The sequence below is a fragment of the Zootoca vivipara genome, chromosome 10 (assembly GCF_965207765.1).
Source record: "Zootoca vivipara chromosome 10, rZooViv2.hap1.1, whole genome shotgun sequence".
In the NCBI taxonomy this organism is placed as follows: Eukaryota; Metazoa; Chordata; class Lepidosauria; order Squamata; family Lacertidae; genus Zootoca; species Zootoca vivipara.
The window spans coordinates 45,444,471-45,470,544 of NC_142593.1; the positions used below are offsets into that span (position 1 = coordinate 45,444,471).

Genomic DNA, 26,074 nt, shown 5'->3' on the forward strand with positions numbered 1-26,074 from the left:
AAGATGGCAAATGTTGTACACATATAAACCAAGAATGAAATACATAGAGATAGAGATAGATAGATATTTTCAGCATGAATGGCTCATGGATATAGCAAAATGGTTAGGACATTTCCAAACTGGATAGAAAGCTGAAATTTGTCCAAGGTAACCTAATTACTATGTAAGTCTGAACCTCGGATAATTTTGCATCTAATAGTCAAATGCACAATAACAGCCAGCACTTTAGTAGGGAACAAGGCAATATAGATATACAATGGAATACAGGTGCGTATGTGGGGGAGTTCCCTGTTTCACACAGCTGATTGATGCTTCAGACTGGGAGGTGATCTGCAGTGGCAGCCAGGAACATGGGTCGGAAACAAGATAGTCTTACATAAGATATAATGGAAGTGCGTAGGAGTGCCTTTCACCAAACACCTTCAAGAATCGGTCTAACAGATTTTTTTACTTTTTGTAGCCGATGGCCATTACACCTTTAACAATCATCATAACGGGAGAAGAAACATCTCTAGCAGTGACCACAAATATATGTCTTGCAGAAGGCAAGCTGCCTTGACTAGTATTTAGCACCATATGCATCCAGGTAAATCATGTAATGAAATGTGTTAGGTCGCCTTTCAAAGCAAAATGTTATTATGATGGCTTTGAGCATTTCACATTTTCCTGGAAATGAAAGATCACCGTGACCCAGACAACGATTTGCAAACAAACATAAAATGGCTATCCTGAAGGTGGCTAACAATACACAAAATAAATCACATTCATGATAACCACAGCTGTTGTCCACCTGTGTTCACCAAAAGGCTCCACACCTGCTCAAATGACTTGCATAAACAAGGTGTCAAGGCAATCATCTGCATATTGAACTTAACAAAATGTACCCATTCACTCTTTTCTAAGTTCCCACTCACCTGCCTGGCATAAGGCTGCCAAGGACAACTGAGACCTCAGAAGATTTGGCAGCCAAGGGGCTGTGACTCCACTTCCTGCTCATTTCCAGCATGACATCTAAACAGGTGAGCTTGCTGATGCTCACAGGTGAATGCAATAATATGAAACGCCTATTTCAAACAACTAGAAAATGGACTCCTATATCCCTAAACTCACAGCCACTGAAAGATGGGAGAAATAACATGGTTTTGCAAAGCTTTGGAAAGGTGCTGAGTTTTTTGTGAGTCTCCAGAGGAAAAGGAGTTGTAGAGAGCAACAGAAATGGCTGCTGGTCCTGATGGCTATAGGTTACCTTCATTATCAGAGGCAGTATGCAGGGAACAGAAGGCTGGACTAGATGAGCCTTTGGTCTGATCCAGCAGGACTCTGATTATGTCCTCTGTATGCTCTCGCTGTCCAAAGAGGAGCACATGAAAAGCATCAATAGGACATAAGAAGGGAAGGACCATTCTTTGGGCCCAAGCCATTTGAATGAATGAATAAATGAGAACCAACTTCCACCTAGAATAAGGATACCAGTCTGAAATGGATTTCAACCCATGTCAACCAAGAGTGTACGCAAATGCGAATCCTATAAGCAAAATCACCTTATGAATTCCACGGTGTAGTACTGAATTGGGGAACTTCCTTCGCTGGGTCCTGGTTTCCACGACAGAGCAACTTCTGAGTCAGAAACGACCAGCACTTGAGGCTGGTATGGTGGATCTGGAGCCATGCATTTATCTAAAACAAAAGAAGAGCATGTGTCTGCCAATCGTACCATATGGATGTCATCGGTCACTTTGGAGAAACCCAGAAAGTACTTCTTGCTGTGGCAAACACATCTACACAACTATATTTTTAAAGGAACTAGACATCTCATCAGAATCTTTTGTTGGCTTCCTTAGTTCACTGTTACCTCCAGCTCCTGCAACCCACTTTCTTTCCCCTAGACCAGGCATCCCCAAACTTCGGCCCTCCAGATGTTTTGGACTACAATTCCCATCTTCCCCAACCATTGGTCCTGTTAGCTAGGGATCATGGGAGTTGTAGGCCAAAACATCTGGAGGGCCGCAGTTTGGCCTGCCTTAGACCTAGTGGTTGTAGTTAGTACCACAGGACAGTTATAGAGTGCATTTTTTTTTCATTCCAAATGTCCCAGGTCCAACTCCTGACATCTCCAGGTAAACGAAGTGCCTGGCTATGGCAAGGAGGCAGCCTTGCAGACCAGAAACTGTATGAAGCAAAGCAAATGCTCAGATGCCCTTGTCATTTCAAGGAAGTTTACGAAGATGCCAAGAAACCACATCAGGCTGCATTTATCCTTTTAAATCTTTAATAGCACTCCTGGCTCTTTTGCCAATACATCTACATCTTGCCCTCTCACCAGCAGTGCTTCTGAAATCTCCACCCCCCTCTGCAATCTGCACGCTGTACCCTCTCGCTGTCAGCATGCATTCACCTGCCAGCAAAACACAATGCCTGGGATTATCTCTGCCCCAACCGGCTTCCACAATAGCAAGCTATTCACACAGCTTTTACCTTGCGATAAAGTCGTTACATTTCTGGGCATGCTGGGTCTGCCTTTTCCTGCCCAGCCGTAAGCTCCTACACTTACACGGTGGAAAGTGCCTGGCTTCAAATCTCCAATGACAACTTCCTGTTTGAAATATAAATTGGGGAAAATATATATGTGTGTATGTATCTATGTATGTATTTTTTAAAAAAATACAAATAACTGTTTAATTTTAAGTAAAATCTTGTGTGGTCCAGCAGGGTTAGACAAATCCTCTTTCTGCTAGAAATGGCAACTTCAGGCTGAATTTGTTCATTTTCTTATTAAGGGAATGTTTAAGCCACCCTTCAGCTACCAAGGCAGCACACAGTTAAAAGAATAACATTATGCAATTAAAACTTCCACACTTAAAAGAACAAAACTATCCAATAAGAAGTCTTCCACAACAAAACAGCATTAAAGTACAGGAGCAGCACCAACCAAGAATCAACCCAGGCTAAAACAGCAATAAAAATTGTAACTATCTGACTTGAGGAAATGTCTGAGCAAAGCTTTTTTTTAAAAAAACTCAGCTTCTCAGGAGAGGGCATTCCAAAAGTAAAGGGCCACAACCAAGAAGGCCTCTCTAAAATGGCAGTGGGCCTGGAAGAAGGACTTAAATATCCATTGCAAGGTTCAAGAAGGCTCATGTGGAAGAAGGCAGTCCTTTAGATCACCAGGCCCCAAGTCCTTTAGGTCCTCACCTTCTCCCCATAATGGGTAGTAGAGGAAATGATATCATCACATTGTGAGTTTCTGCAGTTCCCTTCCCAATGCAAGTGGCAGCCAATAATATGGACCAGAGTGCCAAAATGTGTGTGATGAGGTCACATCCTAGATTTCAGGCAGAGGGCCTTCTCGGTAGTGGCGCCCGCTTTGTGAAACACCCTCCCATCAGATATCAAGGAAATAAACAACTACCAGACTTTTAGAAGAAACCTGAAGCCAGCCCTGTTTAGGGAAGCTTTTAATGTTTGATCTTTTATCGTGTTTTTAATATTTTGTTGGGAGCCACCCAGAGTAGCTGGGGAAACCCAGCCAGGTGGGTGGGGTAAAAATAATAAATTGTTATTATTATTATTTCCTTAACTATGCAATGGCTAGTGCAACCTTCCCCAATCTGGCACCTTCTTGCTGTTTTCCACTACAACTCCCATAAGCCTGAAATATACTCGGAGTCGAGAGTGAATTTCATGCTCTTTATTCAGCTCTTAGTCATCAAGGAGAAGAAGAGAAGAATGCCCTTTTCCCAAAACCATCTGCTTATATACATTATTTACACAATGGGCTTTGCGTGATTGGCTACTTCAGGGCTACACCTGTGGGCCAATCAGTTTGTGGATTGACTTCTGCCAGCAGCTGATTGGCTGCTCCTGCAGGCCAATCAGGTTGCGGATTCACTTCCACCTGGAGTTGGATTGGGTGGCTCCTGCGGACCAATCAGACTGCTGATTCTGGATCCTATTGTTCTATGATTCAGCTCAGTACATAACACCCCTCCCCTCTAAGTTCCAGTCCTGCCCGGGAGGTTGCATTCGTAGTCCCCAAGGTATGCTGGCCGCCCACGTGTGCGTTGTGGTCTGGGGTGTTCCTTGGTCAGGGGTTCTGGTTCTGGCTCATGTTCCAAGGCTGCTGGCTGTGCCGGGGCTGTCTGGTCTGGCGCCACCGGCCTACTAGGTTGCGGCTCTGGTTCCGGTGTCCTTCCAGCCTTGGGGCGCCCCTCTGTGCCTACTGCTTCTGCTTCCCCTGCCCACCCCTCTCACTCTACAAGCCCCAGCTAGGGAAATATGAGAGTTGTAATCCAAAACATCAGGAGGGTACCAGGTTAGGGAAGGAAAGAGAAACTCAATAAAGGACTGGTGTTGTTGGTAGCAAGCCCATGATCAGCACTTCATCCAGTTCCGGGTTCCAATTAGAGTGCGCCTTTTCTTCTTTTTTGAGCATGTAAACAACTACAAGTACGGCCAAGCATTTCCCCTGAAAAGCTCTCCTGAGGGAGTCCTATCTGTTTGACCTACACCCATCTCTCAGCACAGTGCAGACGTCTGTGCTGGAAGTAAATTTGCCGCTGACAGAGGTTTGCTGTCGAAAGCAAAGTTACGCCACATCCTCCTACAGCATCAAAGGCAACTAAGTGCACGATCTAGTTTAATTTTAAACCCACAGCAGTGCAGAGAGAAATTCTAACCTCGCTGACGCCCACAAGGACACAATGGAAACAGATGTGCTGACATTTTTACCAAACAGAACCAAGTTGTATGTTTTAGTCTGTCCTTTTGATAACAGAGCTCAGCACTGCTAAAACTGAGGCGAATGTCATATGCTCCGACTACCCCTACTTGCCAGGGAGAGTCCCTGTGCCCCAGGATCTGTCAGTGGTAAATCACAGTCTAGGACTAGTCTAATGGATGCATATGGATGGCCCAAATGACTTGAAGTAAAAGCACTTGGAAAATTCAGTTATGACACGTCAGAATCATTTCTGCAAACTTTTCCAGTGCTCTTCCTTCCCTACCCCTCATTTGCAGATACTTAAAACCTTACTCACACTACATGGAAAATTACAGAAAACTTCAGAACAGCTTGAAATTGTATTTCCAGGTGCAGAAAACTAATGATTTGTCTGCCAAATCTCATTGTGTTCTTCTCCCCACCCCCTTCTTTTAACTCCCTCTCTTTGCATTTGTCAGAAAGATTCACACGAAGACCTTGCCATGGCTTCTTCCTGGTCAATGAGGGGTGGAGAGAAAAGAAAAGGGCTTTCTCTACTAAAGTCGGGATTCGGACTCCAGAGTCCAAGCTCTCAGGCACACATGTTCTGGCTACTGAAAGATCACTTGTTTTTTTCACCAGCAACAACCACCCATCTCTCTCGAGGGAGGAAGAAGGAAGAATAACAGAGGCGTTCTATTTTGCCTGCTAGTCATTTACCAGAGCTGGAGAATACTGGGCATAAATGCTGTGCCTGGGTTTGGAAAAGGTAAGTGGAAATTGGCCACCTTGCCCAGAAATGCATTAGTCCTGGGAGTCCTGGCAGCCCTGACCCTTTCCCCTTAAAAAGCAAAATACAAACTATGCAATAACAAAATAATGAAAAGTAAAAACAAAGCATGAAACAATTATGCTAAAATTAAACTACTCCCCTCCCCGACTAAACATTTGTCCCACCCCAAACAGAAAGAAAATAATAAAATAATATAATATTATATTATTTTTAAAAAACCACCATTAGAGGTGCAGCAGATTAAGAACACTTAAAACATTTAAAACCATTTTTGCCACTTGCTGCAGAGAGCTGCTCAGAGTATGTGAGAGTGTGGGCCCCACCTCTTGGGCCCAATGGAATTGGGTTGCAGGGGGGAGCGGTCTTCCCAAACACTCACAGGAGCACCGACAGCAGCTTTGGTGTTTTAATACCTGCACTATGACATTTTAGTCCCGTAACTAAATGGCTCCAGCAGCATTAATTGCTATGTAGAAAACAGGCTTTGAGCGGGATAGCTTGTCATTTACACTATTAATTCTAGCTTGCAGCCCCTGGAAAGTCTTGCACAAGGGAACTGCACTGAGTTTATGCACCAGTGAGTTTGTGTGTCTTTTTTTAAAAAAACTCCAGAAATATAATACTTACAAAAATGGCTTGCCCATCCATTTGACCCTGGTAGAAGGAAAAGGAAAAGAACTTCTTAATGAAGCACCATAATTAAATAAACATATCGGATTAAACATATGGGCTGCAATACGCACGTTTTTCCAAAGCAATATTCCCTAATGTAATACATGTTACCGGTATATACTGTATGCTATTTTCAAAAAACATATGCAATTATTTTTGTACACGTTACTTGGCTGGAGCACTGCATCGTAAAAGTTGGAAAAGAATGAACACTGAAGGTTCCTGAAAGTGAATATTAGATAAGCTCACTTTTAAATGTGAGCTGAACCAAATTCCCTGGCAAGTGGCAATATTTAACTCCACGCCACTGAAGTGTCAGCCACTGATTTTTGCATAGTGAATGCACAAGAGCAAGAGGAGGCAGCAGACAAGACTGATGCAAACCCCCTTTCCTTCTGAACTGGGACCCTGAGAAGGGAGCAGGATGCTGAAAAAGACACAAGCAAACACGATGGAAAGTAAAGAAGGTGCCAAGAGGCGGAAATGCAGAAATTTGGGCCCTGGTCTTCCCTAATGTATTTCCATCACTTGCCATTTTGCAACACATGCTCATGCAAGGCTTGGCATCTCTAAGAATAAGGGATCTAGCCCAGAATACTGTTCTCATTGCGGCCAGCTAGATGCCTATGGGAAGCCCCAAAGCAATACCCAACTGCAACAACACTCTTCTCACTTGTGGTTCTCAGCAACTGGTATTCGGGGACAGCCGATGCAGAACACAAACTTACCCTGAATGAATTTGTCTAATCCTCTTTTAAAGGCATCACTACCTCTTGGGGGAGTGAGAATTTCTCTTCAAATAATAAACTTCTAAGCCAGGGATTATACACTAGCAAACAGGAGCATCGGTGCCTGCTATTTTAAATTTCCACCCACAAGGATCAAGTCCTATTAGCACACAAAGCAAGCAGGATTGCAGTTTATAGCTTGCTTTTGTTCACCCACTTACCGTTTCATTCCTGCTGCATAAAAATGGGCCTGAGCACACACCCTAGCCAGACATTTGTGCATGGAAGAGCTCTGATCGGTCCCACATGGCACAGTTCACTGGGAAGGACCAACAGAGCTGTTCACTTACTTGTATATTTTTCCACACGCATGCAGATGTCTCCTTAATTAAAATGCCATACTTAAAGTCAATTTGTAACAAGGCTACCACATGTTTTTAATTTAGACAGCCATGTTCCCTGGATTACAATTTCTGAAACTATATTTTTTTAGAAAATAGGGGGGAATGGAAGATAATAGTAAAGTCAGACGTTGGTTTTCTTACAGAACACACAACTAGGCCTAGTAACGCCAAGTCTGTTTTCAGAGAGGCTGCTGGGACTTTTTAACAGTTGTATGGCACCGAGAGATGCAATCGATGCAGCTCCTCCCAAAACAGAGAGGGATGCAGAGAGAGAAACCTGCTGGATTTCTGCATATTATGCAACAACAAATGCCATAAGACTGGAGTAGATGCAGATGGAAACTCTACCTTGAATAGGGTGCAAAAGAGGACAAGACACCAGTACCTTCGAGAGTTGTTCCCTCGAAAGGGAAATTCAGCAAGTATTGCTTGTCATGAGAGCTAGAATATGCTGTTTTGCACATCTATTAAAAGATGCAGGCACCCTGTTTTGCACCTGGCCACCCTAACTTTGCAGGTACTGTCACAGAGACGGAAACAGGCTAGAGTGGCAAACAAACCCACTTTACCTGGCACATTAAACCATGGTTTAAGTGAACAAGTGGAGTGCTTGTGTATGCTGTTTAAAAGTTTTCACAGAGACATCTCTCTTGCTGTGAAATACCTGGGCTTGTGGTTTCGTTTCCCTGAAAAAAGCAAGAGGACTAAGCCAAGAAGAAACCTTGGTCACCACTCTTGGTTTGTTTGGAGAGAAACAAACCAGGACCTAATAAATAATAATAATAATAATAATAATAATAATAATAATAATAATAATAATACCTCTATTGTCATTATACAACCTGTGTACAATGAAATTAAACGAGCCTCCCCCCCTCCCCCAAACACTTATCAAACAACACACCACCTCGCAAGTCAATTTCGCTATGTTATTTTTCGTTCAACAGCCTAACAGCCCACGGCTAGAAGCTATTTTTTAGCCTGTTGGTATGGCTTATTATACTTCTATATCTCCTGCCCGAGGGTAGAAGATTAAAGAGGTGATGGCCGGGGTGTGAGTCATACCTGGGAATTTTTCTCGCTCTCCTAAGGCAACGATCCCTTGCGATGTCATCTAGCAGACTCAAGGGACAGCCCATGATATCAAGCACTGTATTCATCACCCTCTGTAGAAACTTTCTGTCCGTGCCTATCAGGCCAGCATACCACACCGTGATACACTATGAAAGGACACTTTCTATTGTGGACCAGTAAAAGGAGTTCATCAGTTGTTGTTTAACATCATTCTTTCGCAAGACCCTGAGGAAATGGAGTCTCTGTTGGGCCTTTCTGACCACCTGAGTTATGTTGATTTTCCAAGTGAGGTCCTCACTAAGGTAAACTCCCAGGAATTTAAAGGAGGAGACTTTCTCCACCCAGCCCCAGCCCCGATATACAACAGGGCAGGTTCCCCTCTCTTCCTCCGGAGGTTTTTGATATCACAGCAGGGCCAAACATTGGCTTGTTTCCTTGTGGAGCAGTAGCAGCAGGAGTGGAGGAGCAGGAACCTTTCGGGGGGGGGGTGCACTAGCATGCCACACAGTTTATTTTAAACTATGGTTTAATGTGATGGGTGAGCCAGGCCATGGACTGACCTTCCGGAGCAAATGGAAAGCTGTCATTTAGCCATGATACTCAAGTCTACGGGAACAAAGTGGTGTTGTTCCAGATGTTTTGGACTACAACTCCCATCATCCCTCACTACTGGTCCTGCTGGCTAGGGACGATGGCTGTTGTAGTCCAGCAACTGCTGGGGACCCAAGTTTGAGAGACACTGCTCCAGGCTTTATTGATCTAAGTAGAGCCCATGTGTTGATAAAATTCCATTGATCAGATAAACTGACCTACAAGAACCCCCAAGCATTCGCATATGCTTAATATCAAATACTCACCATACTGAGCATGTCCAGGCTAAGAGGCACATCATGGGACTTCTGTTTAATTGGTTTATCTGCCTTGAACTCGGTGTAATAGACCTTTAAAATACATTGGTTAGGTTAGGTAAACTAATAAGAATGACAGTGAAATGACACATTGCGAGTATAAGCAATATCGACGTTCACAGTGGCAGCAACCGAAATGATCCACACTCCAGCAGGCATCGACATGTGCACATAACATGCAGACACAAACCTTCCAAACACATTTAGGCTGCAATCCTATAACCACTTAGGGGCATAGAATGGCTGGATGTGGCCCCTATCTCACTGTGCACTCAGTAGCATCCCCTCCTCTCTCTGCTCCTGTCCCACTTCAAATTGAAAATGTAGCCAAGAGGTCTCTCCCCCCCCCCCCCAGCCTAATTCTGTTCTGTAGGTCCATTTCCGGGGCCATTCCTCCCCTACTCAGCTTTTACCCCCAAGGCGATTAGGCTTGAAAGGAGTCTTTGATTGGCTCTGATAGGAGTACCCCCCCACACACACACACATGTCCAGTTGGGGTGGGATGCCAACCTTGCAGTTCGAAAGCACATCAAAGTGCAAGTAGATTAATAGGTACTGCTACAGCGGGAAGGTAAATGGCATTTCCGGGCGCTGCTCTGGTTTGCCAGAAGCAGCTTAGTCATGTTGGCCACATGACCCGGAAGCTGTCTGTGGACAAACGCCGGCTCCCTCGGCCAGTAAAGCAAGATGAGCGCCGCAACCCAGAGTGGTCTGCGACTGGACCTAATGGTCAGGGGTCCCTTTACCTTTACCTTACTATTATTGGTGCGAGTGCAGTGGAGGAGTGGAGTGGGTTAACCCCAGCTGCAATCTCCATAAAAATCACTCACTTCCAGCAAATGCATGTATGCATATTTTTAAATATTTTTTGAGCTTTTTCCTTCTTTTTCTTCATTTTTATTTGAAAATAAAAAGCTTGCAGCCACAATCAATCAACATGTTTCCAATTACATATATCATTTTGCTTTTATATCACATTCTTAAAGGTTCTTAATAATTCTTCAGATACCACCTTCTACTTCCCTCCCTCCAAACTTCCCCTCACCCATGTGCGATCTTATTGGCATTTATATTATTGTTTCTTGTTGTGTTAACAATTGTTTGTACTTAATGATTCTATCCTTTGTACTATTATCTTGTATCCTTGCGAGTATTTCCTCTTATGTTTATATCAAAATGTATTTCCATTTCCATATTTTTCCATATATGTCTCTACACACTCCCACTCTCCCGTAACTTTTTGCTTGGAGCTGCCTCTAATTGAAGCCGTTAATTTTGCCATTGCCATAAATTCACAAATCTTGGTTCTCCATTCTGATACTTCTGGTGTTTTTCCTGTTTTCCCATTTTTCCCCCACTACTAGTCTCGCCGCTACTGTCCTGTAGAGGAATATGTTCTTTTTGTCTTTGGGAATATGTATGCATATTTGTGGGTGCTGTAGTAAGTGACTATGCGTGTATGTGGTGATGGGCACATTTGTCTTGACCACGCCCTCCACTGGAGGGGCTTGGTCAAGAGGGAATGTGGACCGCAAGCCAAGGAATGCCCCCCTCTCCCCAAGTGCAAAAGAAAAAAGAAAAAGAGGACTTCCTTTAGCTTGGATGGTTGCATAGAAGCTGAAATTGTAGCAAGCGCCTCTCGTCCTATGCAAATGAGAAAAGATGTGCTACCTAACATTGCTGCTTCTTCTCCAGTGTTAAAGTTACAGAGGTCTAGTCCTGTTTGGTGCATGGTCATTCTACCTGAAAGATACGGTTGTTGGTAGGATTTGGGCAAGGGCTTTTTTTCAGCCGGAGCTCACAGGAGCTCAGCTCCGACACCTCTCAGGTGGGCACCACTGCCTTTCTAAGAGAGCTGCTACTACCATGCCATAGATCCACTATCTTGGTACATCACATATGGACTTGTACTACTGATGAAGCCCAGGATGGCGAAACAAGGTTAATATTCCGAAAATGTTTGATGGATTTCTGTATTTTTATATTTTGTTGGAAGCCACCCAGAGTGGCTGGGGGAACCCGGCCAGATGGGCGGGGTATAAATAATAAATTATTATTATTATTATTATTAATAATCTTTATCTTAGTCTTTGTGAAAGGATTCTTTGGAGCAATAATAACTCTTCATGTGGATTGCGTGGACCTGATGAACGGATGCAGGTAGAATAGACACTAGCACATGTTTGGACCTGATCCATGAACTGATTAGACTGTGAACTGATCTACTGACTCTTCTGCTTTTTCCGTTGAATTATGACTTATTTCTGTTGAAATCTATAATATGATACAGTGAATAATGTACTTTATTTATGCAAGAGTACAGCCGGCTACGTCTCGTGTGGGTATTCTAGAGCAGGCAAGGAGTTCATGGTTAGCTTCAACACCTTTTTTCTCTAGAAAAGTAGCACTGATTTGAGTTTATATCACAGCAACATTGTTTCAAGCCAAACTGTGATCCTGGAGGGCCCTTTCCAGAGGAAAATCTGCAGTTGGGAGAGGGAAGGGTTAACTCTCTCATTTCATCAAAATATAGGGGAGATGCTAGTTTTGAAAGGGTCAGAGGGGAAAGGGGGATGCCTAAGCCTAAAGATACCGAGGTGTATGGTTGCCTGGCTCTGTAAGAACTATCAGACAGATAAAATATGAAAGCGAACAGGAAACCAAACCATACTTAACAAAACAAGATCAGGGTTCTCACACCCTTTCCTAGACTACTGCACCATAATCCTTTGAAAGGCAAAACGCATGGTAGTTTTGGATTCCCCTGCCCTTAGATTTTCAGATTAATGCTGCCTGCTGTCTGCTACATCCCATCTGCTTGAAATCCAACCCAGCTTAAACATGCACAGGAGAGTTTGGACAGCTGGACCACCAAAGTCTTCGGGCTGCATATACAGCAGCAAAGAAACTCAGACCTGCCGGGCTTTTTCTTCGCCGTACAGATTTTAAAGGGACAGGATCTTTAGGCAGAACTGGAGGTGGCATGACCTTGCCTGTGTGTCCATATGTTTACTGCAAACCTGGAGGGCAGGGTTTGTCTTGTTTCTTATTTATTGGAGAGCGCTTTAGGAATAACATCATGCCCATAATATCGTAATTATTTAAAAGTATGCACGGAGTCAGTTCTTCAATTGGAGCACCAAATTCTGCAAGGAACAAGACTCTTTTTCCTTTTATAGTTTAAATCAGGGGTGGAGAGCCTGCAGCCTTCCAGATGTTGTTGGAATACAGTTCCTACTGTCCTTGATCACTGGCCAAACTGGAAACATTGCTCTGGTGAGGAAAGGAGCTTTGTGATTCCTCTGAGTGCCAGCCAATTTGTAGTCTGCACAGAAGAGGTTTTCTCATTGGTTACAAGGTCCAGCCAATCAGAACTCGGCACAGCCAGATTTTACTGGAAAGAGGAAGAAGGGGTTGCTCCTGGGCTCATTCATCTAAAAGAAGCTGGATGCACATCCACAATAAGCTCAGGGTTCAAGGTATGTGCAACCTGTGCCAAAAGAATGATCACAAGAGCATGGCTCTGAATTCCTCCCTGAATGTGTATCACTAGTATTTAGAATTTTGTATTCACATAAACATGACACCACAAGCTATTGAGACGCTCAGTGCTGCATTTACATATAAGCTAAACAAGCTATAGCTTAGCGCCCCACTCTCTTGGGGGCCCCCAAAAAATTTAAAGGGCAAAAAAACTGAATGTACATTTCCAAAATATAAGATAAAAACAAATAAAATAAAACCTACATACAGCAACAGTGTTTTGTGTTGTGTAGGCTCCTATGATGTACATATTTTGCTATGTGCAAATGGCTTTAGATACCTATTAGGTCCATAAATTACCATATAGCATATATTCAACACAAAAAACAGTGACAATTTGTTGTTGACAAAGGACAGCTGGACATATAAAGGGCCCCATTCCCTTCAGTAGCTTAGGGCCTCATCAAACCTAAATCCGGCCCTGGAGACATTGGACATAGGAATACCTTCTTGCATGGCCAAAATAGAAAGGTACTCACAGTATAACCGGTGATGGAACTTGCATGCTGCCGAGGCATCCTCCACTGTATACTAAACGCTGTGCAGTTCAGTGAATCCAGGGTTATATCCAGAGGTGGCCCCAGCCTATCTGTGGCAAAGAAATGGCAAAGCACAAGAAGCTGCAGGATATAAAAATATTATTTGTATACTGAGGACAAAAAGTGCACCGGGGGGGGGGGGGCAGAGAGAGAGAACAGCTGAATATTCTCTATTTTTAGGAAAGCCCTCCTGCAACTTTTTTTTAAAAAAAATGCGGGCAAAGCAACCCAGACCCCAGAACTGCTGTACTGGGGGGCATTTCGACAAGGTGGCAACGCTGCTCCATCCAGCCTAGCTAGTGTAAGGTCTTTGCCACCCTGGAACTCCTTGAGGCACCTGCCCAAACTGTGGATGGGTGAAATCTAGAGTAAACCACCCAAATGGGGCATTTGGGGGGTGTTGTGAGAGGTTAAAGTTGCTGGATTCTGGCAAATGTGAGCAAGGAGCCTCATCTAGGCCTGTTGTTGCACCAGTCTGAGAGCTACTGTAGCCAAAAAAAAACCCAAGAACCACCCCACTCCATCCTTCATGTTTCAAGCGGTGGAGCTGCAGATACGGCAGGCTGCATCCTTAAACCTACCTTGGAGGACCACTAAAATCAATGGGATAGACTGGACTGTAGCTCAGGGATAGAGCAGTAGCTGGGGATAGAGCACTAACTAGGTCAAAGCTTGGTGGTAGAGCATCTGCTCTGCATATAGAAGGTCCCAGGTTCAACCCAAAGCATCTCCAGGAAGGGGCTGGGAATGTCCTGTCTTAAAACTCCAGAGAGACACTGCCACTCCAGGTAGACAATACTGAACTAGATGGACCAATAGCCTGAGACTCAGCATAAGCCTGCTTCCTGTGTTCCTAGACTTGCACAGTGGTAGTGCTTCTTTACACTGGAAGTATTGCACCAAGGGGTGCAATAGACAACAACCTGAATTGGGTTTTATTTTCGTGCACACCCCAAACCACCATGTGAGACATGTCAATGGAAAAAGACAAGCAGAGCAGAAACATGCATCTAGGACAGCTGGGCTGGTAGTCTCAATCTGGCCCCTACATTTAATAATCGTCCTTGCCTAAGGACCATATTGGACTCACTCAGTGGGTATTACCTTTTCTTACGCACAGAAGCATGAAGACATAACGGACTTGCTGTGATATCTATTTAGCTTACATGAGGTTTTGAGATTTGATCGAATAATAGTCATCTCACAGTGGATGCAAAGTGATCATATGAACCGAATCCATCCAATATCCCCGAGCCATATTTGAATTATTCTGCTAACTGTACTGTACTTAGAATTCTAAAATGCTCAGTTCTTGTTTTAGAACCATATGGCGCAGAATTGCCACTTTCCTAGTAATCCCAAAGCTGTGTACACATTACCCGTTACTCTGGCTCCAGTCCTCCGCTCCCACTGTTTGTTTTTGAATCTGCGAACACATGGCGTTACCCAGGGACACAGAGCTATCCTGTAGTCTCTGGCAAAATGCTGCGTTTTGATGCAGTTCCCCACCCCCCACCCCAAGTCAGCTGCAATCCCAACTTGAGCACGATATCCTCATTCAGGCTCCACTGAATACCACTCTGATGCACACAGTGACAAGCAAATTCAACTTGAAATGCCGTGTGAAAAAGCGACCTCACTGTGTTTCAAGCCGGGAATCTGTACACAGCCAAAGGCCACGTTCACACCATACATTTAAAGCCCTATGATACCACTTTAAACAGCCACGGCTTCCTCCAAGCTGCAGTTTGTCAAGGATACTGAGAGATGTTAGGAGGCTCCTATTTCTTTCACAGAGCTACAAATCCCTGGGAAGAGAGATAGATTGTTCAAACTCAGACATCCACATATCCCATCAGGTTTCCAGAATGTAGCCACTCTACCCTCTACATCAGGCTTAACCAACATGGTGCCCTTCAGATTTTGTTGGACTCCAGATCCCATCAGCCGCTGCCAACTTAGCCAATGGTCAGTGGCTATGGGAGCTGTAATCTTAACATCTGGAGGGCACCAGATTGGCTATCCCTGATCCACATCAATTGCAATTATAGGAACAGCTTGCCCAGTGTTTCAAGTTACTCTTCACAGGTTTGCCGTGGATGCTCATTTCATCATTGCTATGGATCCTTTATGATTTTTATCACAGGACCCCTTTGTTGCTGAAGCTAACAGACCTTCCTGGTTAATTGCTGGTTATCCTTGGCAAGACCATCAAAGAAATAATGAATATTGGGGGTGAGGGAGAGATTAGGCAACACACACACACACACACACACACACACACACGTCCTCAGCTAGTAAAGAATCAGTAGAGCTTGTCCAGTTATTTTCCGGCTAGAAGAAAGCTTAAAGCTGTTCATATCACAAGTTCCATCTACTCCCACATTTACGGTATTTATTTTCCTGTCTTGGAAATAAAACACTCAAACATTAGTAGCCCATTAAAACCATTGCTAGTCAACACACATGTCTATATTAGGCAAGTAAAAGGAGAACAGATATTAATTCTTTTTTAAAAAATCAATCATAAAGATTTATATTATCAAGAGAGATTCTGATCTTTATATAATCATGGGTTGGGTTGGGTGATCCTGCCCACCACACTGGAATCTTTTTATGATGTTAGGGTTCATCTGAACTGCTTTTATAATGTGTGCTCTATCCATATTGTACATGGTATTAAACTGTATATCATTTATTATTAAGATTATTGTGTGTATATAAATATATATATAGAGAGAGAGAGAGCACTATACATTAATATAATAATAATAATATGCTTGTCCTGCTCACCCATTTGATATAGGTAAAAAAAGATAAAGGACCCCTGGGTAGTTAAGTCCAGTCAAAGGCAACTATGGGGTTGCAGCGCTCATCTCGCTTTCAGGCCGAGGGAGCTGGTGTTTGTCCACAGACAGCTTTCCGAGTCATGTGGCCAGCATGACTAAACCGCTTCTGGTGCAACGAGATACCATGACAGAAGCCAGAGCACACGGAAATGCTGCTTACCTTCCCACCGCAGTGGTACCTATTTATCTACTCGTACTGGTGCACTTTCGAACTGCTAGATTGGCAGGAGCTGGGACAGAGCAACGAGAGCTCACTTCATTGCGGGGATTCGAACCGCCAACCTTTTGATCAGCAAGTCCAAAAGGCTCAGTGGTTTAGACCACAGTGCTACCTGCATACCCCCCATTGTACCTATGCATGGAGCATACAGTCTACACATATAGCATCCAAAATGCTTGGAGCAAAACTGGGTGGCTTTTTAATGGATGTTCCACCCTCACCTTTCAGGCTGATTGCAGAAGCTTAGTCTACCTGTGTAGGCTCTATTCAGACTTTCCACCCCTGCACAGATGTGTGTGTGTATACCTATTTCCCTTCACATAACAAGCGGGATCAGGGGACAGGTATCCAATCCAATGTGTGCTTCTGGTATAAAATAAATTAGTCCAATTTTCTCTTGGTTCAGCAAGAGATTAGATCTGCTTCTGTGGTCAACCTCATCTATCAATTTGACCATTTTGCCCCCTCCTTGATTGCTGGAATTACTGCTATGCCAGATTAGTCCGATTTTAGCAGCTAATACGGTAATTTAAAAAAAGGTTTAAGGCAGGGAATCTATCCAGCACATGGACAGTTCTCATCAAAATAACTTCAGCAATGAAGTAAATTGATGAGACCTCAAACTAATCCCCATTATTTGATAGCTGTTTTCCGATACACAAACTGTTCTCTGCCTGATTGCCAGGGCACAATTCTTACTCGCCACAGGTGACCAGCAGGTCACAGGTACAGGCATGTTTTACTTACTTTAGTTTAAAATGTATCTCTTTTGGACCAATCTGAAAGTACAAATGGTGCTATTTACAACAGCACTATCAACTGCCTCTTCTTCCAACACAGCAGCAGCATGCCAGGGTTAGGAGACATGTCCTTGTGCATTTGGTGGGTGAACATGTATAGTTGTAATACCAAGTTAAAATACGGGAAACTAATGCTATATAATAATAATAATAATAATAATAATAATAATAATAATAATAATAATTTATTATTTATACCCCGCCCATCTGGCTGGGTTCCCCCAGCCACTCTGGGCGGCTTCCAACAAAACACTAAAATACAGAAATCCATCAAACATTAAAAGCTTCCCTAAACAGGGCTGCCTTGAGATGCCTTCTAAAGGTCTGGTAATTGTTGTTCTCTTTGACCTCTAGTGGGAGGGCATTGTCTAAGACAAAGGAAGCTGCCTTATACCAATTAAGACAATTGTCCCATCAAGCTTAATAGCACAGCAACCAACAGTAGCGCGCCCCTGTGATGTAAAGCAGAAAAATTTCCAGCAATTTTTTTGGTGGAAAATCTTCTATTGCATTAGTTCATTAGGAACAATGAATGGGTGTCAACTGCAAATATTGGGCAAGGCTGGCGGATGTTAGCTTTGTTTATGAAATGCAAATTCTAAGTCTTCACTTGGTAATTGCATAGTGACAATTTCACCGAAAGCTAGTATCCTTATACAGTGGTACCTCGCAAGATGAAAATAATCCGTTCCGTGGGTCGTGCCGTCTTACGAAAATTTCCGTCTTGCGGAAACAAACAGCAGACGGCAGAAAAAAAGCAGCAAAAAAAATTCGTCTTGCGAGAAGCGGCCATAGAAAGCTTTGTCTTGCGAGGCAACAAAGAATCACTAGACGCGAGGCATTCGTCTTGCGAGGTACCACTGTATAGCATATGCAAACACTCTCTCAACCTGTTGACATATTGCAAGACTTCATGTGTGGCTCTGGTTGGATGCTCTAACCTCCTATAAATGATAATAATATTTTTATTATTTATTCCCTGCCCATCTGGCTGGGTTGACCGAGCCACTCATACAGCTACTCCAGTACTTCAGTGTAACCTGAACTATTTTCCCTACTCCCCAGTCCATTATTATTTCTGTTACAGAACTTGCACACTTTGTTATGTTAGTGTTTCCTCCTGTATATGAGTGAAAAACAACAACATTATTATTCCTTTTATGAAAATCAGCACAGTATCACACAGATCACGCAAGTCGCTCATACGCAGTGGGACTGATGGCTGTAGAGGGTGGGGATTTATTTCCATAAGGGCAGTTTACAGCAGGAATAGAGATTATAGAAAAACCACAATGCTTAAAAACACATCAGTAAAGAACAATTATTGAGAACAGCAGGGGTTTCTTTGCCTTCAAATGCCTGCCAGGAGCAAACAAATCTTAACTAGCTGCCTAAAACTATAAAGAGATGGAGCCAGATGCCCCTCAGAGAGAATTCCACATGCAAGGAGCCACCACTGAAAAGCCCCCACCTTCCTCATATTGACCACCACCTCATATGCTGATCTTAGAGAGTGAGCAGATTGATATGGATACCAAGTACTGTAACTAAAGAGTCAAGGCTAGTCTCCTCTGCTCTTTAAATATTTCAATATTTATCCCTAGAATTGGAGGTTTTGATTTAATAGGCCCTGAAACCAAAATGAAAGGCTTACATTTCTTTAAAAGGACTTAAAGTGGTCAAAGAATATGATCTTGGAACCAAAAGCACATTCTATAGAGACCTCTTAGATAACAATTTTCTTGGCAAAAGATCTTTATAGGTATACAAACACCACTTTTATTTTCTGCAAGCTAATGATACTGCCGACCTTATCTGTTGTGACAGAGGTGGAAAGCTGCGAAGAGAGGGCTTTTCAACCAATTCTAACAAAAATGCCAGGTGAAATGAAGTTATCTTAAAGGTCACTTTGGAAAACGTGAGATGAGGCTTCCATCAGGTTTGCTCTTGTCATTTCCACAAACATTTGATCTTCAGCTAAACACAAAACTTAACACCATACAAATACTCACCGGTATTGATCAGCAACAAGATGTTCAGAGATGGGGAGGGAAAGCAAGCAGAGAGATGACATTTGGGACTTTTAAATAATTTATCTGATTGTTTACTGCTATGGGAGAATTTGTGGGAAGGGAGCTTATAGGGATGGAAGTGATCTGCAGCAGGGGATCAAGGAGAAACACGATTGCTGTGCCTGTCTCAAATGCAGTACGAGCTTTCTCAAACTTTCCCAAATTTGTTCACAGGCCAATGGGGCCGGGGGTGTGTGTGTCTTCAATTTAAGGGGGGGATTATTGGGTTGTTCTTGTTCTTATTATTTATTTTGTGATTTTTATATTGTGATTTGATGTTGAGAACCACCCTGAGACATGGGGGAATAGGGAGGTATACAAGTTGTTGTTGCTGTTGTTGTTGTTGTTGTTGTTGTTGTTGTTGTTGTTGTTGTTTGACCCCTTTCGGTAAGGCTTCTATTTTAATTTCCAACCCGTGATACATTTGTTTATTTGTTAGACTTTGCATTTTACATTTGAATGACATGCTCTCAGAGACTGTGGTCCATTTTTTAAGTGCCATGCTTAATGGCATCACGGGGACTCGCTCCTTTGACATCACCGGGGTCCGTCCCTAGATCTCAGGTTTGGGTTCTGAAAAGTCAAGGTCTGGGATGCTCCTGACCTGGCAATCCTAAGGAGAGGGAGAGGTGAGTGACTGTATATAGAAAAAACTACCTATTGCACAGGTAAAGTTAACAGTTACATCCATTTTCTGACTCTGGACCTGCCCATCGCTGGCATATCACCTCCTCCTCAAAGGTTGCGCCCAAGGAAATGGAGAATTTGGGTTGAAAAAGGTTATCCAACCCTCATTTAGAGTTCTGTGGAAGGAATTTTCTAATAAAAAAAAATATCCACACTGGTCCACATACCAGTATTACAACACTTCTGGCAGTGGGTAAGTTTCGTAAAACGTGTCTCCGTGGAATCTGCTTGATCTGTGCGGAAAGTGGCTTCCTAAAACTATGAACAGCTACAGCAGTTTATTTATTTCTTTGTTGTGCTTGTTAAACTTCCACCTCGCCCTTCCGCTGCAGCACAGGAGTTTTCAACAACAACAGTAGAAAATAGAAGTAAAGAGGGAGGGGAGATGGAAAGGAGACGAAAGCATTTCAATAAAATGTAAAAGTAAAAACACATCGGGCTGGGTTAAAGAAACAAAGATGGAGATTCCAAGGCAAAATTGAGGGGTGGGGCAGAAATTAAGGCCAAGAAATCAAAAATGGAGTAGGGGATGTGAAATGTTCTTTTCTCCTGTGTGTGTTCGAATGACCACAGCTCAGCCGTAATGAGTAAGAAGAAAATCCCAAAGATTTCTCAGACACTACTGCTGCTGCAAAGCAAGTTGATGGCAGCCAGACAGCTGTAATAGACCAACTTAAAAAACATGATTGCATAATTCCATTCTTAGCTAGGAAATGAGCAATTTGAAAATAGGCAGCACATGCTTTAACCTTTTACATGACTGCCATCCCCTTTAATCATATTGTAATAATTTGAAAGCTTGTTTAATGGAAGACTTGAAATGTCGTAAGGCTGGGCAACCTCCATTTTAAATCCAGAAAGTGACTAGTTTTAATGGTTGCAGTAGGGAGTTGAGTGCTTAACGAATGAAGCTGCATCAAACCTTCAAATTCCTAGAATCACAGAGTTGGAAGGGACCCCAAGGAGCATCTAGTCCAACCCCCTGCAATGCAGGAATATCAACTAAAGCATCCATGACAGATGGTCATACAACCTCTGCTTGAAAACCTTCAATGACGTAGAGTCCACATCCTCCCAAGGGAGACCATTCCACTGCCGAACAGCAATTACCATCATAAAGTTCTACCTGATGTTCAGTTGGAATCTCCTTTCTTGTACCTTGAATCCATTGGTCTGGAGCAGGATCTAACAAGCTTGCTCCATCTTCCATGTGGCAGCCCTTTAGGTATTTGAAGATGGCTATCATATTACTTCTTGGTGTCCTCTTGTCCAGGCTAAACATACCCAACTCCCTCAACCATTCCTCATGCTTGGCTTCCAGACCCTTCACCATCTTGGTAGCCCTCCTCTACACACTTTCCAGCTTGTCGACGTCCTTCTTAGATTGTGGCACCCAGAACCTGGACATAGTACTTCAAGTGTGGTCTCACCAAGACAGAATAGAGCAGTATTATGACTCTCCTTGATCTGAATACTATACTTCTGATGATGCAGCCTAGAATAGCATTAGCTTTTTTTTGCTGCTGCATTACACTGTTGACTCATGCAAAGCTTGTGGTCTACTAAGCCTCCAGATTCTTTTCACATGTACTACTGGCAAGTCAGGTGTTCCCCATCTTCAATTCGTGCAGCTGGTTCTTCCCGCCTAAGAGCAGAATGTGACATTTTCCCCTACTGAAATTTATTTCGTTAGCTGTGGTCCAGTTCTCCAATCTGTTAAGGTCATCTTGAATCCTGACTCTGTCTTCTGCGGCATTAGCTACCCCTCCCAGTTTGGTGTCTTCTGCAAATTGGATGAGCATCTCCTTAATACCTTTATCCAAGTCGTTTATAAAGATGTTGAACAGCAACAAGACCCGGACAGAACCCTGCAGCCCCTCACTTTCCATATTTCCTAGGATGATGAGGAACCATGAGTGAGTTCGGGTTGGTGGGTCTCTTTGGGTTTGGTCAGTCAACCAGCAACAGAGAATCTCTTCAAGTATCTAAACTCCGTGGCTTGAAATTATCTCTGTTGCGCTACTGAAGTTCAGAGTTCTGCTATACTTGAAACCTTTTCCAGTTAATGATCATATATAGCTGTATAAGTTCTAAGAAAATCTCCAGTGAGTTTTGGGAGATTGATTGAAGCTAGCTCTGCTTTTTTACCAGAAGATACTTAAACTAATGTTTTTGGCATGCCATCATCTCGTGAATTTGAAAACAACACTCGCAGTTGCCTCTTCTATTTTGAGAAAATATTCACCAATCTACAAAATTCCCTAATGTTCCTAATGCACATTAGGTAGCAGGAGATTTCTCACAAACAGGTGCTAGCAATTTTAAGTGCCTATTTTTCTTGTTCAAACAGCATAGGGTATAATTAAAACTTGAAACTCATTTCAGAAGTTGTGTATCTTCATGAGATATGTAAAGTTTGCAGTTTCCACAAGTTTGTCTAGGTGTTTTGTTGTTGTTGTTGTTTGGCTAGTTTAATTGGTAGAGCTCTGGATCTCAAGGTTGTGGGTTCGAGCCCCATGTTGGGCAAAAGATTCCTGCATTTCAGGGGGCTGGACTAAATGACCCTCGCGGTCATTTCCAACTCTATGATTCTATGATAAGCTGAGCTTTTTTCCCCTTGGAACAATGCCTACTCTTCGTAGTACCAGCAGGAATATGAGAAGGTGCCTTATACCAAGTCAGGCCGATGGTCCATGATACAAAATGGCTGCTTTGGGTGTGTGGCGTAACACAAGAAGCCTACCAGTATACCTGAATGAGCATCTCCACCCCCATTGTCCAGCCCAGACACTGAGGTCCAGCTCCGTGGGCCTTCTGGCGGTTCCCTCCCTGCAAGAAGGTAGGTTGCAGGGAACCAGGCACAGGACCTTTTCAGTAGTGGCGTCCGTACTGTGGAATGCCCTCCCACCAGATGTCAAGGAAATGTAAACAACTATCTGACTTTTAGAAGACATCTGAAGGCAGCCCTGTTTAGGGAAGTTTTTAATGTCTGATGTTTTATTGTATTTTTAATATTTTGTTGGAAGCCACCCAGAGTGGCTGGGGAAACCCAGCCAGACAGGCAGGGTATAAATAAATTTGTTTATTATTATTTATTATTATTATTATTACCACCACACCTAAAGGGGCAGAGAGAGAGAGAGACAGTGAAGGCGTGCACCTCTCCAGCAGGAACTCCATCACTTGGGTGGGTTGGAAAGGCAGAGTGAAGCTCCTTGTGCCTCTCCTCTGTTCAGAACATAGAAGGGAGGGTTGGTGTTCAATCTTGGCATCCAACGAAATTATTTACGTATACATTTCATGAAATTTATACACTGCTTGACTGTAAAAACAAAAACAAAAAATACCCTCCAAGCAGTTTACAAATGAGTGAAGCAATAAAATTGCAGGTAAAAACAGTTAAAAACAACTATGTAGAACATACAAAAGATTAAGATCAGCAATAAACAGAAAACACTCTCCACATGTCTGGGTAGGCTCAGACTAGGTAGACGGAAACACCTTTTTAGCAGGATGTCTGTAGGCAAGGGAGTTCCAAAGTGTAGTTGCTGCCCCACTAAAGGAGCGATTTCTTACAAACATGGATGGGGTATTATGTGGCACCTGCAACAGTGCCAGTTTTGCGGATCAAAGTGGTCAAGTGGGCATATATGGGGTAAGGTGCTCTCACAGGTAAACTGATGACACCCCCCCCAAGTTGTTATGGGCTCAATTTAATAATATAACCATGCTCTGGACCCAACTAGTCGGCCACCCTCTGCTAGATTTAATGTGGGCATATGGAAGCAGGTGCTGGTTTCAGTGTAAGAGACGCCAAACCAGTGCAAACAGGAAAGGAACAGGAAGAGCCAACCGCCTGCCATGCATTGTGAATTTCTGAGGGGGTATTTGCTAAGCTCTTTTGCACATGCCACTGGAAGTAGTGGTGGGCACCCGGGCACCCGCAGGTGTAGCATTGGCAATCCTCTCTGCCCAAGGTCAACAAACAAGCTTTGTGGTTGAATAGGGATTTGAATTCAGTCCCAAATCCAAATTTAACCCTCTAGCCACTACAGGGCACTGCTAAAAAAAACGAAAACAATGGAGGAAAGGAACAACACCAATTTCTATCCCTTTAATTGCCCATTGCTCTTTAGAAAAGCTAATCTCTTAAACTGTTTTATGGGAAGGGTTGGGTAAAAGGTAAAGGTAAAGGGGCCCCTGACCATCAGGTCCAGTCGTGTCCGACTCTGGGGTTGCGGCGCTCATCTCGGCGTTTGTCCGCAGACAGCTTCTGGGTCATGTGGCCAGCATGACAAAGCTGCTTCTGGTGAACCAGAGCAGCGCACGCAAACGCCGTTTACCTTCCCGCTGGAGCAGTCCCTATTTATCTACTTGCACTTTGATGTGCTTTCGAACTGCTAGGTGGGCAGGAGCTGGGACCGAGCAACGGGAGCTCACCCCGTTGCAGGGATTCGAACCGCCGACCTTCTGATCAGCAAGTCCTAGACTCTGTTTCTGAGGTACATACTGGTATCTGACTTAGTTGGTACTGGATTTTCAAATCTAGAAAGAGTTGCCTCTGGCAATGATAACATTGGAGTCTGTTTTGTGCATGCATCTTTTAAGCTCCCAGTTTCTGAAAGGGCTCAGATAAGATTACCAGCTGACAGAAACTGTTCTTCACAGGCATGGCAAGTAGCAACACAGGGCTCCACGGAGCAGTATTTTACTGAAATGAATTTCATCACAGAAAACGCATTTCTTCATTCAGTGCCTCCAGTTCTGTAAACCCTTTTCCACATGAATGCAGCTACAGGGAGCTCAACAGAGGAAGAAAGCAACTAAGGAGGTGCTTTGGTGAGCTGACTTTTTAGGACTGGTTCGCACATGAATGTTCTTCCCTTGGCTACTGCAACATCAAGTGGTTAATCGCACATACAAAGCGGTCCTAACGGAAGATGCAGTCTCTCACCTCAAATGCAATGCTTTGCCATTAAAATTTGAACATACCCATTGCAAACTGGAACCAGACCACCCTGGAATCAGTTCCAGCTTTAAAAGCCTCTGGTGCTACATTGTCCTTCCTGCTAGTCTCAACCCCTTTACAACAACAAACAACAACAACAACAACAACAATAGGGGATGTTCACTAATAGCAATGCTGGAGAATTTTGATGAAAACAGCTGTGGAAATTGCCAGCATTTGCTTATTCCTCCCATGTTCAGAATGGAAATCAACCAAGCAAATAGGATCAGTAATCGCTGCTGCTGTTTTCAGTCTGCAAGCAATACATAACAATATGTGACTGATGATTATTATTTTTACCAATTTGCATTGCATTTCCTTCACATTAAAATGAATAGTGTGGAATAATGTAATGAAAAACAAAACTAACTGTGCAATCAATTACGTAAAATTTCACCATCGGGGAAAGCAGGATGCGTAATGCAGTTTTTGTCAGAAGAAGCCAAACTGCAGCAAAATGGAAACAGCACTGCATGCAACAAATGCCAGGCAGAAAGGAAATTAGTGTTTTCTTACTCCTTTACTCACTTTACTCACTAGAGCAGAGCTTTCCAAACTGTATCGCGACACGTTAGTGTGTCGGCTGCAGTGTGTAGGTGTGTTGTGCGACCACTCCCTACTGTGTTGTGAAATGATACATGTCTAAAAAGTGTGCCACCAGCAGGAAAAGTTTGGAAAGCTCTGCCCAGAGTCATTTGCTAATGAGCCACCTGCAATTTCCTGTTTTGATAAATGTGTGTGTGTGTTTGTTTCTCAATCTGATCCTTCTACATGGTTTTGTATGTATTGTGGTATTTTATGCATTGTGACTTGCTATTTTTGTTGGTTATAGTTTCATAATTATTTATTGCAACTGCTGAGAGTGAATTTGTTCGATTATTTTCTGATATTTAATTTTATTGTGTACTGTTTTATTCTAATGAATTATTGAATAATACTTTATTTGATGTGAGTTGTTTATTTCAAAGTAACGTTTTTATTATGACCTTATTTGTATTGCATCAGATTTGTTATAAGGTGTGTGATCTTCGTTGTTTCTTCAGCTTGTAAATCGCCTTGTGTCTAGTAATATAGAAAG

General features: G+C 43.1%; 1 protein-coding gene across 2 annotated transcripts in view; it reads right to left on the minus strand.

Annotated features, from left to right (window-relative positions):
* Nucleotides 1-26,074, minus strand: part of EGFLAM (EGF like, fibronectin type III and laminin G domains) — a 110,485-nt gene that overhangs the window by 62,172 nt on the left and 22,239 nt on the right. For both annotated transcript variants that reach the window (XM_035100773.3, XM_088653126.1), the window contains exons 2-6: nucleotides 13,301-13,410; nucleotides 9,228-9,311; nucleotides 6,120-6,146; nucleotides 2,476-2,593; nucleotides 1,542-1,677 (exon numbers count right to left, since the gene is read on the minus strand). In XM_035100773.3, coding sequence (XP_034956664.1) covers nucleotides 1,542-1,677; nucleotides 2,476-2,593; nucleotides 6,120-6,146; nucleotides 9,228-9,311; nucleotides 13,301-13,410 — 475 coding nt within the window. The remainder of the gene's footprint in view (nucleotides 1-1,541; nucleotides 1,678-2,475; nucleotides 2,594-6,119; nucleotides 6,147-9,227; nucleotides 9,312-13,300; nucleotides 13,411-26,074) is intronic.